The sequence below is a fragment of the Phodopus roborovskii genome, unplaced genomic scaffold (genome assembly GCF_943737965.1).
Source record: "Phodopus roborovskii unplaced genomic scaffold, PHOROB, whole genome shotgun sequence".
Classification (NCBI taxonomy): Eukaryota; Metazoa; Chordata; class Mammalia; order Rodentia; family Cricetidae; genus Phodopus; species Phodopus roborovskii.
The window spans coordinates 8954701-8975161 of NW_026126563.1; the positions used below are offsets into that span (position 1 = coordinate 8954701).

General features: G+C 44.2%; 1 protein-coding gene across 1 annotated transcript in view; it reads left to right on the forward strand.

Annotated features, from left to right (window-relative positions):
* The first annotated feature begins 1253 nt into the window (after positions 1-1253).
* The window catches only part of Slc14a2 (solute carrier family 14 member 2), a 56956-nt gene continuing 37748 nt past the window's right edge, over positions 1254-20461 (forward strand). The window contains exons 1-5 of the mRNA XM_051202109.1: positions 1254-1435; positions 3281-3461; positions 4441-4630; positions 12277-12405; positions 16295-16487. Of these exons, the coding sequence (XP_051058066.1) occupies positions 1262-1435; positions 3281-3461; positions 4441-4630; positions 12277-12405; positions 16295-16487 (867 nt within the window). The 5' untranslated portion in view covers positions 1254-1261. The remainder of the gene's footprint in view (positions 1436-3280; positions 3462-4440; positions 4631-12276; positions 12406-16294; positions 16488-20461) is intronic.

The following is a 20461-nucleotide window of genomic DNA, read 5'->3' on the forward strand; positions in this document are numbered from 1 at the left end:
AAGAAAGGAAATTGCCAGGAGAATTCCTCAGTGGGAACAAGAAAGGAAATTGCCAGGGAAATGGTGCTGATGCCAGGATAGACAGGTCTTGATCCCTTCCAGAAGGGACTTGTGCAGTCCTGTGATGCTGAGTGCAAGGATTCTGGCACTCAAGTTAGAGAGCTGCAGTTTGTGTCCTAAGGAAGACTTCCTGTAACTCAGAGGAGGCAACGAAGAGCAGTGGGGGGGGGGGGGTGAGATAAATAATACTGAGAGGCCACTGCATACAGGTTCAAAGCCACTCTCAGAATACAATAAAGAAATTAAGACATGCGTAAGGTGGAGGATGACAGAGAAGGGGTAGAATAACCAAATGGGAGAGAGGCGAGATGTGTAGTATTGCCAAAGGCAGCAGGAAGAAACAAGAAACTGGGAGCCCCCCCCCCCCGCAAAGGGCGCTCCTGGAGCAAAGCACAGCACGAGCCCCGGCCTTAGCAGTGAAGGAGAAAGGAGGCCACACGGAAGGGGAAGACCCTGGTCCCCGTGCAACACAGCTCCCAATAGAACATGCCGGGGCTTTGTGTCTTCCTGTCCGTCTGAGGAAGGACAAAAAGAAAAAGACAAGAACAGTCACAGGGGACTCTGGAGGGAGAAGGGGGACTAGAGACCGGCTGGAACAACATGGTTTCCCTAGCAACAGAAAATGAGCTCCTTTTAGACCCCGATCACTACTGGAGTCTCTGTGCACTTACCACAGTGAAAATACTTTTTCCACCTTGAGATAGCACAGTGGACAACATGAATGCTGAAGGGAAAAAATATGTAAATGATAAAAAGAATTTTCCTAGGTTCAGGTAAATCTTTACAACAAAAAAAGGGACTTGGTTCTGGACATAGAAGAAGGGGGGATGTGAATTTTTAAGGTAACACAGTTAGGGATGAAGGGTCAGCCTCAGGGCCTTCTGACAGCGCCCCTATGGGCACATGAAGTCTCACCTGGGTCTGGGGAGCTAGCCCAGTTGGCAGAGGGTTTTACCGGCATGCTCAAAACACTGAATCACGACCCTGTAATGTCACAATTCAAAGGGTAGAAACAGGAAGATTAGAAGTCCAAATATACATACAGACATACATACATTAATACATACATATGTGTATACATATATATTCCGTTTATGTCGATGCTTACCCCTCCAGGTGAGATGCCATGCCTCCTCGTGTGTGAGTCCCCTGTGCCCATCCTTATTCACCTGTCCTTTCTCTCTTACCAGCCATCTGACAGATGAGTGACCACGCCCTGAAGGAGATGTCCGACAGCAACAGCAGCCCTCTCCTGCCAGAGGCTCTTTCCAGCAGATACAAACTGTACGAGTCAGAGCCAAGCAGCCCTACCTGGCCTTCCAGCTCCCAGGATACACACCCAGCCCTTCCCCTGCTCGAAATGCCTGAAGAAAAGGTGAGCCTGTGCCCCCACCCCACTAGGGTGGCTCTCAAGGAGAGACAGAGAGCAAAGGGTGGAAGATGGTGTGAGTCCTGGTACATTTCCATGTGCATTTTAGGGTCCTCATTTCCATTCTACAGACCAAAAAAAAAAAAAAAGATGATTTAGGCTTTATAGTAATTATCTTAAATCTGTAAATAATTGGAGAACTATTGCCATTGTAATAAGACTAAATTTTCCAATCCATGAACATGGGATATCTTTCCATTTATTTTGAGCTTTATTTTCTTTCAGTGATATTCTGTAGTTTTCAGTGGGTAACATTTACATGTCTTTTTTTCTCTCTCTCTTTTATCCACAAGTATGTTCTACATTTTATTCTATCATGAATAAAATTGTTTTTTCTTGATTTTAATTTTAGATTTTTTTAATGCTGGAGCATAAAAATAAATTTGATGTGATTTTTTGTAACTTTGCTAAACTTAATCATCTTCTAATAAGACCTTTGCAGATGCCTTATGAATGTTCTCTATAAAAGGACATGGGAGTAGAGATACAGCCTCTGTTTAAGCTTTTTCTTTACCATGTGTTGCTTTGTGTTCCTTTCTTTGCCTGTTTGCTGGTGTTGGAACACAATGTTGAATAGCCTTGGCAACAGCACACACACATCCTTGTTTTGTGTGTGGTCTTAGAGCTCTATCTTTTACTACTGCATGTGGCATCACCCATGGGTCTTTAGAAGACGTCCTTCATCAAGCCTGGAAACTTTTCATCTGGTTTATTGAGAAGCAGCCGCATTTCAAATGCTCTCCGGCTGCTGGTCTTGTGAGCTATCACAGTGAAAAAGTGTGGGTTTAAAGAAAGAAGTCTTGACCAGGTGGTCCACATGCAAAACTGAGGAGCAGATGAACTGGAATGAGGGAAGTAATCCATCAGTATCTCTACTAACCTCCAAAGAGCTTTGGCATTTGCTTCAACTACAAAGAAATACATGCAATGAGTCATAGTCACATTAGTAGTACCTGAGATTTCTATCCAAGCTGTCATGAACCAGATTTCCCAGGACTTAGACTTCAATGTGAAGATTTATAAGTAAGAAGTTTACCCTGTGCTTTGCGGAGCCATACTTACAGATGAAGAGGGGTGGCAGGACTCAGCAAAAGGAGAAACTGAACTAAGCAACGGTCACAATAAAGGCCACCGTTGACCTTATGGTAGGCTTTGGTCTGAGATAGCCTGGCAGAACTGTCCTGAGTTGGAGTGAGGAGGTCCCACATAACCACTCCTCACTGGTTTTAAACTTTAGAGCCATTAGATAGAATGCCTATCTATGTATCACGACTATTTTAAATACTATAATCACTATATTTCAATATAACTTTCTTTGTTACTTGCTTATTTTGTTTTATACATTTCCAAATATTTATTATGGAAAGAAGTCGATAGGCCTCATTAAACTGCCAAGAGGAACCCCTTGTCACCAATCATTAAGAAAACCTATTGTGCAGAACCTGAAATAGTCCCAGAAAGGGCAGGTCCACAGAGCGCACAGTTTTAGACAAACATACACATCTCATCTTTTGTTTCATGGTCCTGCATCTCTACCACAAACAGTGCCCTCTGTTCCCAAATGCCCCTTCTCTCAAAAAGGCGTGTCGTTTAAAGCCGCGTTTGGTGACATGTGTTTACAATCCCAGCACTCAGGAGACAGTGGGGAGCACCTGGAACACAAGGCAGCTTACCCACGCCTTACAGTGAGTTCAGGCATAGCCCGGGCTAAGAACAAGCCCCTGTCTCAAAGAAAGAATAATACGTAAGAGCCACACTATTGGATGTTTTCTCCTATTTTTTTGCACAAAGGATCTCCGATCATCTGATGAAGACAGCCACATAGTGAAGATTGAAAAACCCAACGAAAGGGGCAAAAGGAGAGAAAACGAGGTGCCCCGCAGGGCATCTTCAGGCCGGGGAGGCTTCAGCCTCTTCCAAGCTGTGGGCTATCTCACTGGTGACATGAAGGAATGCAAGAACTGGCTGAAGGGTAAGCAAGAGTCCCAGGAGAAGTACGGGAGGTGACCTTTCCTCCAGCTTGGGCGATGAGGCTTCACCCTCACTCTCACAGCAAGGGCTGACACAGGAAAGCTGGGTTGGCCCCAGGTGGGCATGCGCCCACCTAGCCTGTCGCTCCCTTTTATAATGAATACATCCCATTAACTTTAGTCCTTTGCCAAACAGCCTTCCCTGTGCGGAATTGATGGACAGCAAACAGATTTGTAACGTGCAAGCCATTTCCCAAATAAGCTGCAAGGTCTTTCCTCTACTAGTTCCACAGACATCTATTAAGCCTGTTAAATGCCAAGAAGAGATCAGCATCACCCTCTCCCAGCTCCAAGGTTCTCTCCTTTTAACCTCTTCCGGGACTTTAATGCTTTAGCTGACACCACATTCGCCCAATCAGTCCCTACTTGCCCCCATCACCAGTGTGGTTGTCCTGGAAACCAAACCAGAGGAGGCAGAACACATGTCCCCTCTCCTACACCTGGCCTCTTCTAGGCCCCAATATCCAATAATGATTTTCACAGCTGGGCTCTAACAATTTCTTGAAGCGACTCTCTCTGCTGCTCAGATGCCAGCCCTCAACTGAGCCACACAGCAACACACAATGTGAGACCTTACTCCTCTCCCCGCCTCTTCCCTTGGACCAATAAATTTCCTATGGAATGCTCCTGGGGCTCCTTTCCAACCAAGCCAATGGCTGGGACTGCTTTAAATTGTCTCAGCATGGCCCCTCGGTCTGTATGGCAAAAGCTCCCACCCGCTGTAGACCAATTGCTGGGCCACTCAGAAGCCTTGGGCTGAGTGCCAACACCCACTCCCAACCCCTTCACTCACCCACCCCAGGCTAGGCTGAATAAGGAGAAATGCCCTGGCTTGTGCATCCCTGTGCGCCTCCGTTTCCATGCCAACCAGCAGTCTGATACACAGGCTGTACCCTGCTGATGATTGCCTATCTCTTGCAGATAAGCCCCTGGTCCTCCAGTTCCTAGACTGGATCCTGCGGGGAGCAGCTCAGGTGATGTTTGTCAACAACCCCCTTAGTGGGTTCATCATCTTCATAGGGCTGCTGATCCAGAATCCCTGGTGGACAATTACTGGGGCACTGGGGACAGTGGCCTCAACCTTAGCTGCCCTTGCCTTAAGCCAGGACAGGTAAGTGCTCTCTATGGGCCTATTGTATGGTGCGTGGCAGACAGGTGAAGTGTTCCATATAGTGGTCAGCCACTCCATCCTGGCAGCCACCGAAAGCCTCTACCTTAGTTATTTTTCTATTGCTGTGATAAAACACCATGACCAAAAGCAACTAAGGAAAGGAAAGGAATGCTTTATTTGAAGTCTACTGTCTAGGAAAGTCAGGGCAGGAACCCGGAGGCTTCTGAAGCAGAAGCCATGAGAAATACTGCCCCCTGGCTTGCTCTCATGGCTTGTTCAGCCTGAGTTCTTATACCATCCCGGATCACCTGCCCTGGGGCTGGCAATGCCTCCAGTAAGCTGAACACTACAGGCCTGCCTACAGCCCAAACTTATGAAGGCATTTTCTCAAGTATAGTTCCTTCTTCTCGGGAAAGTTTAACTTGCTTAAAATTGACTAAATAAATAAATAAATAAATAAATAAATAAATAAATAGCCCCAGTAGCTGCTCTAATGTCAACTTTGAGCAGGTCACTGGAGATTGCTATGGGATTACACTGCCCTAGCCCAGGGCAGCAACAGCATCATGTTGAGTTTTGCTTTGGAGCCTTCTGGAAACACTCCTTCTGAAGGAGATATAAAAGACTACTTGAGGAGCTGTTGTCTCTCAGGGAGGTTCACAAACTGCTTTTAGGAGGCAAACTTAGTAAGTAAGAGAGCATATAATGGAGAACTCAAAGAAGACATCTCCAGGTATTGGGAAGAGTGGACAGATGCACATTTTTATTGGGGGTGGAAGGATGACATGGGAGGAGCATCAAGGATCTATAAAATCACAGGAAGTAGGAAGTGAACACAGAGGTGGGCATGGAGGCAGCCTGGCTTGTGGGAAGCCAAGTAACACTAACAAATAGCATTTTGTAGAACTTGAGTCTCTTTTGACTTTGTTATGTGTTGCTCCAGCACTCCCCCTAACTTTCCTGGTGTTCATAACCACCTGGGAGATACACTTCAGTCCCAACCAGCTTCACTCCAGCCTGTAAATATTCTCATTCAGTGGATCGGGTGAAAGACAGCCTTTTTCTGCTGCAACAACTAATTTTTATTGAGCACTTATGTTTAGATCGATTATGGTTTAGTTTCATCCAAGTTAGGCATGAAACTAATAGGAAGCATTAGTGTGATCAGCTTTGTTAAAACCTATGCAAGGGATATGAGGACCAAGACACAGCATATGCATCACAGAGGACACCCCTGATGTGCCCTCGTCCATCACAACAGCACCACATTCCTCTGGTGACCGTCACTGTGACTGTCTCCCCACGTCTCTTTATCCTCTCTTGCTAGAAGATGCTTTGAAATGTTTGGTCCATCACAAATAATGTGACTATGAGCTTTTTGTTCATGGATTTTGGTGCACATTTGCTCCATTTTGGGAAGAGACGTTTTGATCTCCCCGGAACTTCTTATGATTTAAGAAATCTGTAAAACAAATACTAGATTATCCCGTATCTTATGCTTTTCAACTTGGGGGGCGCAGATCATGAGTCATCAGTAAAAAAAATGTTTTGATTAAACCACTCAATAAAATAACAACTGATTAAAGTAATTAATGCAGAGTAGAAGTAAATATGAAATTTTTTGTTATATTTATAATGGGAGAAATAGATCATACTATAAAATAGATTTCTTTACAGTGAATTTCTCAAGGACAATTTTTTACCAGCATGCCTGGATGTTTGTAATAAAACAGAGTCTGTATTTTATAATTGGGAGACAAAGAAAGGACAGACAGATGGTCCCACCTAAGTGCCCATGCATGGCTAATAGGACACCGGCTATAGTCCCCTTAGACTGAAAGCCATGCTGCTATTGTCATTGCACCCACACAAATAGTGTGGCCCCAGACTTAGGAGTAAAGCCCATAACAGCAGTGACCAGAGGGCATTAAGCCATGATGTACATCATGCTTCTTCTAGATGCAGCTAACATCCCACAGTCCGTTGAGGCAAATGTATCAGTCAGCTTGTCTCCAAATGGCTGTCCCCACACCTCCAAGTGTCCTTGAAGGACTCCAATCCTAGAAGCAGTGAGGCCTCTAGCTGTTGTATTCTTGAGTGTGCAGGTCTGGTGAGCTACTCAATAATACACTCTTATCAAGGTTGGGTGTCTGCTTCAGCCAGTGGTCCGCGGTCCTCATTCCAAAGCACTACCAATGTATAGGCAGCTGGCACAGAACTGCCTTACTGCTTGTGCTGGCTGGTTTTATGTCAACTTGACTTAAGCTAGAGTCATAGAAGAGGAGGGAACATCAGTTGAGAAAATGCCTCTGTAAGATCAAGTTGTAGAAGCTCTGTAAGGCATTTTTCTTAATTAGTGATTGATGGAGGGGGCCTGGCCCATTGTGGGTGGGGCCATCCCTGGGCTGGTGGTCCTGGGTTCCATCAGAAAGTTGGCTGAGCATGCCCTGGGGAACAAGCCAGTAAACAGCGCCCCTTGATGGCCTCTGCATCAGCTCCTACTTCCAGGTTCTGACCATTTGAGTGCCTGTCCTGACTCCCTTTGATGATGAACTGTGCTGTGGAAGTGTGAGCCAACTAAACCCTTTCCTCCCCAACTTGCTTTCTGGTCATGGTGTTTCATCACAGCAATAATAACTCTAAGACACTTTTACCAAAATTCACTGAAACTGGCCTTGAGGACATTCAGCCCATTGCTTTCCTTACTATGTAACCTCAAATAAGCATGCCCAGCTTAGCACCATCATTATTGCCTGTAAAAATCTATGGCTTATGGTAGATAAGCCCAAGTCCCAGTCATATTCCCAGATTTTTCTCTCAATGATAATCCAATGGTATAGCTCATAGCTATTCCAAGAGTCACTTCATAGATTACTGCTTTCGGCAGAGGAGGCAGATGCCCGACCCACCTCATCCCCCCAAATACTATTATTAGGAATCAAACAAATCCAAGCCCTCAACATAATTTCTAAAACTTTATCTAATGCCCCCTCCTACCAAGAGTTTTCTTAGAATCTTGTCCCTGTTTTTGCTTCTGTAATTCCTAATAACTCCTATCTCTCTGCCTACTCCCAACATTCCTCCAAATCTTCCTTCTTCTGGATGGCTTCCCTAGCTATCCAAATACTACACTGAATGTCCTTTGACTGTTTCATCACTGAGTCTTCTCTCTCGGGACAATAAGACTTTCAGGACAGAAAGTTCAGTCTCGTGATTCTATATTCCATCATACCATCTAAGAAGGGTCAAGGCTTCCTTAGAAACAGGGGGGGTACCGTGTTCTTAATTATAGCCTCAAAGCCCTGGATCCTCCATGTATGCCTGTGTCTGCCCTTCTAAGACACTATCCATAATCAGATGCTGGCATGATATGATGTGTGTTTGGTGTATGTACATACCACATACACACACATCCATGAAAGTAGAAAGGCGGAATGACATGAATCAGGGGGTCAAGGAGCTTGCCATGTAAGTCTAATATGACCTGAGCCAGATCCCAAAAACCCACAGTGGAAAGAGAAAGTGACTTCCAAAGGTGACCTCTGACCTCCATGTGAACATTGTAGTACATGTGTGTTCACACACAGGACAGGGAGGTGTAACAAAGAGAGTAAGAGGATGCATAGGCTATAAAGACAGAATGAGAATTATTGAGGTGGAATAAGTAGACAGAAATTGAAAGAAGAAAGAATAAACAAAAAGATTTTCCAAATAATCTGAATAAAACAGAGAAAGTCGCTGGATGAATTTTGGGCAATTACACAGTCAACAGAACCTCTTTGGGTTACCTCCGCTCCCACACTGCCGATCATTCTTCTTGCTGATCTTTTTGTGGATAGGGTCTCCTTTGCTTTTTAGAAGCACCCGGACTACTAGGTCTAGGATGTTTAAATTGCTGGTACTTATGCATCCTACCAGCCTTCTATCTGATGTGTAGTTGGGAAAGACAATTTTCCCACTTGTAGGCTGTTCTTCACTCTTACGATGGTTTCCTCTGCTATGCAAAATAAGATATTTTTTTATTTCAAAAAATCCTATTTGTCAATGACTGGGATTGCTCGGGTGCTATTGGGGTTTTTCTCAGCGAATACATGCCTATGCCTATGTTTTAAGGTACTGTACCTATGTTAGCTTCCAAGTTGCAGGTTTTACTAATAAGGCATTTGATCCATTTGGAGTTGATTTTTGTTTGGGGTGAGATATGTGGATCTAGTTTCGTTGTTCACGTGGAAATCCGCTTGTCACACAGCATTAGTTAAGGAAGCTGTATTTTCTTCTTCTCCTCCTCCTCCTCCTTCTCCTCCTCCTTCTCCTTATGGATGTTATATGGAACCTTTGTAACTGGGCAGATTCATTTCTAAGCCTTTTGACCCATTAATCTGTATGGGGTTTTTGTTTTGTTTTGGTTTTTGTTGTTGTTTTGTTTTTTGTGGCCCATGCCCTGCCGATTTGTGCTGTGCCCCTGCAGTACAGAGATGTACTATGATGCCTCCAGCAGTGTTCTTTCTTCTTTGTATGTCTTTGGCCATTCTCAGCCTCTTATGATCCCGTCTGGAGTTTTTCCCTAATTCTGTGACTATTGTTATTAGAATTTCGATGGGAACTTTTCAATAATGTAGTCATTTCACAATATTAATTCTGCCAACCCATGAGCATGAGAGAATTTTCCATCTTCTACTTTTTGTCTTCTTCAATTTCTTTCTTCAGTGTTTCCAAGTAGTTTTTGTTGTTGTTTATAGAAGCCATCGCCTCCTTGGTTAGTTGTGTTACTAGGTAGTTTTTAAGTTTTTATGAATGGGATTTTCCCAGTTTCTTTCTTCATAAATTTGTCATTTGTGTGTGGAAAAGCTATCGAATTTTGCTTGTTGGTTTTGGGTCCTACAACTTTGCTGGAAGTGTTTATAATATCCAAGAGTTTCCTGGTATAATCTGTAGGGTTGTATCTTAAGTATAGGATTAATCATCTTCAAATAGACATCATTTACTTCTTCCTTTCTTATTTGTATGCTCTGTATTTCTTATACCATTGTTCTAGTTAAGACTTAGAGCACTATATTGAATAAAACTGGAGAGAACAGGCAATGTCCCACTCATTCCTTATTTTAAGGGATGTTTTCAGTGTCTGCTGCTTGGTATAATGTGACCTTAGTATTTACATCAGTAGACTTTATTGTATTGAAGTTTGTTTTTCTATTTAAGTGAAAAGTTTTACTAGAGAGGGAAGGGAGGGGGAAGGCAAAAGAAAAGAGATGAAGAGACAGAGAGGACAGAAGAAGCCCTCTACAAAAGTAGTTCTTGCTAATGTTTTCATTAATTTATTTTTATATTCCAATCCTCATTCCCCTTCCCTCCTCTCCTCCCACTCTCCCTACCCTCCACCCACCCCCATATCTGCTCCCCAGAGAGGGTAAGTTATCCCCTAGGAAGTCTACTCAGTCTGTACCATCATCTCTTGAGGCAAGACCAAGGCACCGCTCTACCCCCACACCTCTGTGTCTAGGCTGAGCAAGGTGTCTCTCCATATGGAATGAATTTCACTAAGTCAGTTTGTGCATTGGAGTTAGATCTTGGACCCACTGCCAGTGGCCTCATATATTGTCCCAGTCACACTACTGTCACTTGTATTCAGGGACTCTAGTTCAGTTATGCAGGTTCCCCATCTGTCAGACCTGAGTCAGTGATCTCTCACTAGCTCGGGTCAGCTGATTCTGTCATGGTCTTGACTCCTTTGTTCACATTATTGCTACCCCTTCACTTGGATTGTACTCCAGGAGCTTGGCCCAATGGTTAGTTGTGGATTTCTGCATCTGCTTCCATCTGTTTCTAGAAGAGGATTCTAGCTTCTCTGGGGTTGAGGATTGTAGGCTGGGTATCTTTTGCTTTATGTCTCATGGTATCCACTTAGGAGTGAGTGTATGCTATATTTGCCTTTCTGGATCTGGGTTACCTCACTCAGGATGGTTTTTCTAGTTCTGTCCATTCACCTGTAAATCTCACGATGTCATTGTTTTTAACAACTGAGTAATAGCTCCATTGTGTAAATGTACCACATTTTCTTCATCCATTCTTCGGTTAAGGTACATCTAGGTTGTTTCCAGGTTCTGGCTATTGAAAATAAAGCTGCTATGAACATAGTTGAACAAGTGCCCTTGTGGTATGATTTGAGCATCCTTTGGGTTTATGCCCAAGAGTAGTAGAGCTGGGTCTTGTGGTAGATTGATTGCCAGTTTTCTGAGAAACATCACAAAGAAGCTGTGCGACTTAGAAATTTCCATAAGCTGATGAGAACGATGTATATTTAGTATATGCTCTATGATGGGGTGTGTTTCTTTGGAAATTAAAAAGACACAATTTTTTAAGCTGACAAAGTAAAACTACTTGGAGAAGTATAGAAGAAGGGGTGAAGAAGGGGTGACACAGAGGAGGTGAAGACAGAAAAGCAAAATGAATGCAACAGATGAGGTATTTGGGTGACTTTCTCCTCTGTCCTTGAAGACTGGAGACTACTGTGCACATTTAAGGGTAGGATTGTTGGTTGAGCTTCAGCACTCTTTTATTTACTGAGATTTATATGGGTGCTGAGCCTGTGCAGTGCAAATGCCAGGTAATGTCTGCTGCACCTGTCTTCCTTTTAGAAGTTCCCCTTGTTTCTGTTCCTCTACTAGCCAAATGAGGAATATAGTCTGAAGGCTGCACAAGCTTTTTTCACCCTCTGGGAGTCCCCAGTTCATAACCCTTGGGGTAGCTAGTGTTCTAGCTGGAGGGTGTCTCCCTTGCATGTTGAAAATAATGGAAGCAACGGCAGCCTTGGTTCCTAGAGGAGCAGACCCTACCATTTTACTTTGCAAACCTGCTAAGCAATAGTCATCTTGATAGAGAGGCGAGACTATGGAATGCAAACACTGAGTTGGAACTTCACAATGTCCGGACTCTACTCTGAGGCAGTAAGCCACACAGCCAGCGAGTAGCGACCGGCCAACCTGAGACTCAAGGTCCAAAATTATCCCCAGTCAATGAGGTCTGCTCCCAGACAGCATGGTTGCTGGGGCCCCTTCCCCTAAACACATCACTGCCTTGGGGAGAGCCCCACTGACTACCCTTTGGGCATGTCAGTGTCAACCCCTTCTTCCTACACAACTGTGCCATAAGGACAGATTCGGCTCTGGCGCTGACTTGTGATTCCTTCTGTTCATAGACACAAGCCCCACCACCACCCAACACCACCCCCCCCCCGCCCTAGACAACTCTGTTGTAAAAAAAAAAAAATAGGTTCTCTCTCAAGATGGTATCCAGTACAGCCCCCGAGCCACGGAAATTCCTCTCTACTGCTGACCCTGTCCTGCCAGAGAAGTCATTGTCAGAAAGAACCACAACTTAAGCTCAGCCATCTTGACACTTTATTTATCTATCTTAAGATTCTTTCCAAAGAATTTCCTCTCTTTCTCTTTGGAAATGTTTTATTTTCTACCTTCTACGCCTCCCTCCCCTGGGCCGTATGCTTCTAGTCCATCATCTTACCAGGGAGACTCACTTTTCCTCTATTATTAAAGAAATTGTCTAAGATACACAGATTCCAGAGTTCCAAGACATGAAAGCTCAACACCCATCACCAAATGCTAATGCAAAATAATTTCCACCCAACCCAGGTCAGCCATCGCCTCTGGACTCCATGGCTACAATGGGATGCTGGTGGGGCTGTTGATGGCCGTGTTCTCGGAGAAGGTAGACTACTACTGGTGGCTGTTGCTCCCTGTGACCTTCACCTCCATGGCCTGGTAAGACACCTCCGTTTCTGCTTGGCGATGCCTATGTGGTAGGGATGTGGCATGCACTCTTATGTAGCCCAGTGTCTCAACAAACAGATTTCTTTTTTCTAGCAAGCCACCATGAGATTCATGACTTCAGATAGAATATAATGGGGGTTAAGTGGAGACATGGATTACCAGAGACCCTGTAGCACAGTTGAAGGCCACATGTTTTATTTGTCAAGTAGTTAATCTTCCTTCATAAATAATAAAGGCTGGCTTTATTCAATAGTTTGTAAATACCAGGCACAGTACTGAGCAAGGTGGGGTTATATTTGTTCCCAACTTGCAGAAGAGAAGACGGAAGCGTAGAGAAAGTAAGTAACTCATTCTGGGTCATACAGTCAGAGTTTTTGAGGCTGGCTTTCTAAATCTAAAATCTGCAATACTAAATTACAGGCTACTCGGGGATCATCTCCCGTGTGGTCTAACTCTAAGCCTTCAAATGTGAAAACGCACCTCGGGATAGAATCAGAAGGCTCTCTTGGAACAGTAGGTCTGCGTGCAAAGCTCAGAGTCTTTGAACTAGAGCTTCCAGTAGAGAGTTTCCGCAAGAGGGAAGAGAGTTAGGAACAAACATTTGCTGAATGCAGAGTGCGCTTAGCCATTCACACATATGATCTTAATTTCACTTGAATTTGGAGAGGGTCAGTGAAGTGTCCAGACGACCCAATAGTGTGCCTGCTGTTATATGAACCTGTGTCTCCAACTTTTCATGTCCCACATCTATATACCACCACTGCTCTCAGCTCCTCTCAGACATGGTGATTTATTCCTGTTCTCAGCAATAAATCAGACATGGTGATTTATTTTTAACATCTCCAAGAAGTAAATGTCTTTCTTAGGTTTCAAAGTCTGGAGTTACTAAAACCAGTTAGTTCAATTTAGCTTAAGTACTGTTTCATTGCTTTTTAGTGGTGCTTGCAAATAAATTACTACATTAGGCATTCTGGGCAATTTATTTTTCTTCTTAGGATTTCTGTCTTCCCTGATGCAGTGGGACAAAAGATAAAATGGTCATTTCTTGGGGGGATTTCCTTAATGCTCCCCACATGTCCCCCAGTCAGGAGCAGAGCTCAACCTCATTTGCATGCATTTGTTTTATAACTACACGGATTCAACCCCTCAACACAATCCCACTGCCATATGGCACTGGGTGGCAGCTTAGACTTCAATGTCCCCAACCTCCATTTCCCAAATTAAAAGGAAGAAAATACTGACTTCTGCTCTGGGTAGCATTCTGAACTGCCTTATACTCTGGTGCATTCATTAATCCATTCATGGAGCTCATGAAAGTGTATTGTAGTACAAGATTCATCTGATAGTTTAAAAAGAAAAATCTGAGTGCCCGAGACTATTCACTGAGCACAGGGACTACTGACAGGTGTTGACAAGGAGGAACCTCTACTCTCTTGGGTTTATGTTTTTCCTTTATTGACTAGTTTATAGGAGGCAAACTTATAAACTAGTAAATAAAAGTCCCTTCACGATGTGTTTAGTGCTTTGAGAAAAGTGAGAGTATCTCCACACGTGGGTGGTCAGGGACAGACACACTGCAGATGGGAAATGTGAACTACCACTTACATGACAGGAAGGCATGTGCCAAGGTGAAGAATGCCTCAGATAAAAGATTCCAAATGGAGAAAGGGATGTGTCCAAGAAACAGAGGCAAAACCAGAGAGGCCATAGAGTGGAGGAGATATTGTGTGAGGTGAAAGTTAAATAGATAACATGGGTCCGTGAGTCCCTAGAACTATATGCATTCAATAAATATGCTGGCTTTTTGGTCTTATCTGTGGTGAAAAATGGAACATAGTTACAAGGTGTGAATTGGAGCCATGAGGTAAGCTCAACACTAAATCAGCTCCACTGTCTAGGAAACGGGGAATGGGCTTCGATGGAGCAGGAGTGGTTACATGATCATAATAAAGATTTGCTAGCAAGATCCACAGAGACAGGAGCGTCCGACTAGAGTGGGATCCATGAATGTCACCGGAAGGGACTGACTTTCCAGTTTATTTGAGGAAGACAAAGGCAATAAGACTTTCTAAGAAAGAAGGTAGTAATAAGAAAGGAATCAGGGGGAGGGAATATTCAATACACTATCATAGTTTGCTTGTGTATGTGGGTTATGGAGATGTCAAAGAGCAGAACAGAGGGACGGAAGCTAACAAAACATCTCCCTAGACACAGTGTGTGTTAGACTTCCAAGCAGAGAGGTTGAGACGCCAACTAGAGACACAAATCTAGAAGCTAATGACAGAGTCAAATTTGAAAGGCACCTAGAGGGTGTTCCATTTAGGAAACTAAAGAATGTCATCCAAAGGGGACGTGGAAGAGAGGAAGGATCCAAGTCAGAACCAGGGAATCTTTCAGTAATTGGATGTCTGGCAGAAAAGACAGAATGTCATGGAAGGGAACTTGAGAAGGAATAAGCAGGGAGTAATCTAAGAAAGCTCAATGTCCTGGTGGCCCACACAGAAAGTGTTTCCATACAGCGTGCGATTCCAACTTCAAATTAAGAGGAAGAGAATGACCATGAACTCGCCAAGTGAGATGCCATTTGGTGGACTTGACTAGAGCCACTTATGTGCTGTAATTGGGAACACATACCTGACTGGATGGGGTTCAGGAATGACAGAAGCAGGGCTGGGACAACAGAGAGCCAGCCCTTCTGAGGGCACTGCTATAGAACAGCAGCCGTGGGAAGGGGTGAGTGCCCAGTTAAACGGAGAAAGGATGTGGAAGCAGACACCACTGGACTGTACCTACCATAGCCTGACAACAGTGTCCTGGGGGGGGGGGGAGTCTGTGCTACAGAGAATATCATAAGAGTAAAGCCCTGGGGAAGCATCCAAACCCAAGCATATTGGAAAGAGTTAATCTGATAAAGGAGTTGGGACATGTCCATCAAACGTGGGAGGCAGAGAGACAGTGTGGGAACAAAGCTGGCAGGGTGCAGGGTTGCATGGTCTAGAAAACGAAACGTTTCTCATCTCATCACTTTTGTTTTAATAAAGTAAATAAAACCTTGTGGTTGACCCAGACAGAAAGGGATGCAGACAGTAAGAATTCAAAGAGACCTAGCTCTCTGTGTGTTAGAGTTCACTCAGGCAGGCCTGGATGCCCATGTGAGATCCCTGGCCACTAATTAAAGACAGACCATGCAACCAAGTCACGGAAGTTTCTGTCTTCTCCAGCTGCCCCTGAGTGTGAGAGATGTGTGGGGTTGTCAGGAGTGGCTAATCCCTTCCAGGGGAAGCTGAATTTGGAGGAAATTCATTTCTTAGCATTGCTCACTTAGCTTCTACATGATAAGAACCTGGATTTGCATTCAACTCCACCTGGGTCCAAGATCCATGCTTTTCCCCAGGAATAGGCCAGAGATGAAGATGGTAGAGTATATAAACAACTGAAGAGTTTGCTTTGTCTACCAGTCCCCAGAGGGGTCCCCAGAGTCCAATCCTGTTCATTGCCTACATGTCATAGTATCTACCGTCCATCTAAAAGGTCAGACCCGAAAAAATGCTGTCGCAACCTCGGTCAACAGCTGCTACACATCTGGATGAGCCAAAGGCAGTAATGACATGTTATAGAGGTCAGGTTTTGTTTGTTTTGTCTCAGTTGAAGAAACAAAGACATGGTTAAACCATTTCATAAGGTATTCCGCTCAAAGTATTGAGTTTTTACTTTGCTTTTTCAAACTGAGAACCTTATTCCCAGTCCTAGTTCAGTGAACAACTAGAATTCCAAGGGAAAAATGAAGACAGAGATGGTAGATGATCCAATGGCCAGAGATAAGACAGAGTAAGCTTTCGGGTAGTCAGGGTGATTAACACTTTGTCTCTTCCTTCTACAGCCCAGTTATCTCTAGTGCCTTGAGTAGCATCTTCACCAAGTGGGATGTGCCAGTCTTCACACTGCCCTTCAATATTGCCTTAACACTGTACCTGGCAGCCACCGGCCACTACAACCTCTTCTTCCCCACGACACTTGTGGAGCCTGTGTCTTCAGCTCCCAACATCACCTGGACAGAGATTGAAATGCCTTTGGTAAGTTACCCAGTGACAATGAGTAGAGAAGCCTGGGCACTACTGTGGACCCTTTCACTTACCAGCTTATGTGTTAGCCAGGTTCCATTCTTCAACAGAAAGCAGATGGGGCTTAGTGGTGATGCATACTTTTAATTACATCATTCAGAGGAGGTAGAGGTCTGTAGGCTTTTGATGCCTGGTGTACATAGGGCTCTCCAGGCCAGTCAGGACTACATAAAGGGAACCTATCTCAATAAAGATAGATAGATAGATAGATAGATAGATAGATAGATAGATAGATAGATAGGTGATAAATGGAAGATGGATAGGATAGATAGATGACAGCTAGATAGATAGACAGACAGACAGACAGACAGACAGATAGATAGATGAAAAAAGAGACCAGATTATGGCCTCAGTATAGACCCAGAAAGGCTTGCAGCCACATCCACACATCCAACAATTCTCTACTGGACAACTAGCTCATGCCTGAAACTTTCAGATTCTGACCACATAGTTGAAAGAAGCCAATCATGATACCTACTTTCTACACAAGAAAAGAGGACTGTGTGAAGTTGACAATGCAAGGTAGCTATGGCTGAATGAAAAGCATTAAGTTAGATAGATATTTGATGAGGCAGTAAAACACTAACACAAATACTTTAAAATAGTATTTAATTAGGTATTATCTATAGAAGACAGGATAGATTTTTTTTTTAACATGCTCTCTGTATCAATGGTTCTCAAGCAAAGGGTAATTTTACTCCTCAGAAACCTTAGTCAATGTCTGGAAATATTTTTTTATTATCAAGCATGAACAGTGGTTAGGATATAGCTCAGTTTGTAGAGTGCAGAACTAGCATATATGGGTTCAATCCTCCACACCATGTAAAGAAAACGAGTCAGAGGCAATGATTGTAATCCAACACTTGGAAGATGGAGACAAAACGACTAGGTCATCCTCATCTCCATAGCAACTTTGAGGCCTGCCTGGAATATTCATTTTTTAAAAAAGAGGAAGAAAGGTAGGAAGGGAGGGGAGAAAGGGAGAAAGTGGGAGAGAGAGATTAAGAAGTAAATACTAGACCAGTGAGATGGCTTGGCAGGTGAAAATGTTTGCCATGCATGTCTGATAATCTAAGTTCATATGAGTTCAACCTTCAGAACACAGGCTGGGAGGAAATGACAACTTCCAAGACTTGCTTTCCTCTGACCTCCACACACGTGCTGTGGCACTCACATGCCCACACTCATACCTACCAAGCACATGTGTGTGCACGCGTGCCCATGTGTGCACGTGCACGCACACACACAATGATAATAATAGAACAGTATCTAGTATGTAGTGAGTAGAATCCAGGGATGCCGTTAAATATCCTACAGTGCACAGTACAGCTACCCCTCCCTCAGCAAAGCATTATATAACCTGGGATATCAGTAGAGCCAGAGTTGAGGATTTCGCTTATAACCTGCTTACATATGCGCATGTTCTGTTCGTTGACTCTCCTGATCTATACACATGAGAATATAGGAGCATAATAGAAATTGACCATACAATTCTAAAAGTATGTAGAATTATAAAGCCTTAGCCTTGTTAACAAACATAGAAACAGTTACCAGCTAGTAATTTTGTATTGCATATACTACCTTAGTGTTGTATAAATTCAACTGGTTATGATTATGTATCACACTCTCCTACACCCATATCACATTAACTCATTCCACCCTGTACATATACCACCATTATTCTCCGTTTACAAATAAGGAAACTAAGGACAAAGGCAGTTGTCCAAGATCTTGTTAGCACCTAGCTTAATACCCAGACATGTGTTGTAGAATCATAACTTTGAAACACCTCCCCTTGCTCCCAGGCAGGACATGTGTCCTCAGCTTGGGGTAATCATCATATGCTAAAACTCACTGCTTCCCAATGTGCCCACAGCTTGATAAAACCACAGCTTGGGGAAGTCATAGTATGATAAAAACCTACTGCTTCCCAAAAGGGTCACCAGGTCCCTTTAGTATAGACTTTCTCTACACGGCCCTTGAAAATCCATCTCCCTTTATATTTACCACACACTCCTAGCTTCCTAGTATCTCACATTTGCCTCTATCATAGTCATTTCTGTGTTTGAAAACAGCCCAAGCCCTCAGATATGAGCAGGTTTGCCTTCTGGGTCCTTACCATCCGCAGCTGCTGTGTATACCTGAGTTTCACTGTGGCTTTCAGCTGGTGCTCCCCTCCACCACTCCTGGGACTTCCAAGGACAGCCACACTCAATACCCTGCCTTTATAGGGGAGCCCAGTTCCAGAAGCCAACCGGAAAGGGAAAGGAACAGGAGGAAACTGTGCACCTGTTGTCAATGATCAGAAATCCAACAGGCAAAGGACACAGACACACACCACAGACACCACACACCACACACACATGCACAGCACACGCATGCACCACACATGCAAGCATGCACGCACACCACACCACACACACACACACACACACACACACACACCACACACCTCAATGCTGTGGTGGCTGATGCGGTCTGGATCACAGAGAAAAGATGCCTGCCTGAACACGGGAAGTGGTCAAACACAAATCTGGGTAGCTCGAAGTCTAAGCTCACCCTCTTAGCTGCCAAAAATGTCCTACTCTTGACAACCAGCAAATTCTCTTACCCATCTTGAAAAACCTATGCCATTTTGCTTTTACTTTGAAAGAGATGGGTGGATGGGCTTCCTCTTTGGTTATGCAGCTGGTGGATACCTGAGAATTACAAGAGGTGCTCTGTAAATTTCCACTGTCCAGCTGACTGCCCTTTATCTCAGGTGCCTGCTGCAGCAGGAAGCAGGAGCTGTGCATGGTTCACAAGCTAAAATATGATCCTGGCGGGTGGAAGAGCATCATTCTAAACTCAGGCTCTGTCCCAGGGACACTGCCCCCTCGCTGCTCCCCTCATTCTTGACGGCTTGGGCTTACGACCTGTGTTCCCAGACGGAAAGGTGGAAGGTGGACTCAGCTTTCCCCATTCCTCAGGTGTTGCCATGTCATCGGACATCAGCTGACACTTCCAGCCCGCATCTTCTGGGTCCTGGGATTTAAGACTGAACCCTGCCCCCCCCCATACTATCCCTTCCACGAGCTTCTAACAAAGTTCAGTTATTAAAGGCCACTCGTGAGGAAACAAGAGATCCTGACCTTTGAAAGTTCTCTGTGATTCAAACACTACTCCCAGAATAAATCAGACACGTTCTAAAATCAAATCCCATTGGTGGTGACAAAATTCTGAGAAGGACAAAGCAATTGCTCCCCACAGCTACAGTGGGCAATCTATGAATCCAGTAGAATCCAAACCGCTGCATGTAGCACGCGCTTGCAGCCTGGGAAGCATACTGGCTTGTCATGGGACACCCCGGAGAGAAGCCAGGCTGGGTGTATTGTTTAAAGTTCCGCAGGGGTTCCAATGGACACAGAGGTTGGAAGTCTCCAGGCAATCCATATAAAGTTATTAAACACCTGTTGTATGCTCAGCCACAGAGGATGCTCGTCTCTGAGGATCACGTGGCCAGATCTAAACAAGAACTATAGAATCTTTTCTTCTTTTTCATTTTATTGAAAAAAGCCTTTTTCCCCTCACATACTATATCCTAATTATGGTTTCCCCTCCATCTCTCCCCTCACACCCCCCTCCAGTCTTGATCCACCCCCTTTCTATCTCTCCTTAGAAAACAAACAGGCTCCTAGGAAGTAATATCAAATAAAATACAAAACAAAGGCTAACACACCCAGATGGGACAAAACAAACTGGAAAGAGCCCAAGAAGAGGCTCAAGATCGGAGGCCACTCTTCCACACCCTCAGGAGTCCCATAAAAACACTAACGTGGAGCCCATAATGTGTGCACAGAGGACCTGGCACAGACCCGTGCGGGTCCTGTGCGAGCTGCTTCAGTCTCTGGGTTAAAAAGAGCTTTGCACATGTTGGGTTAGAAGGC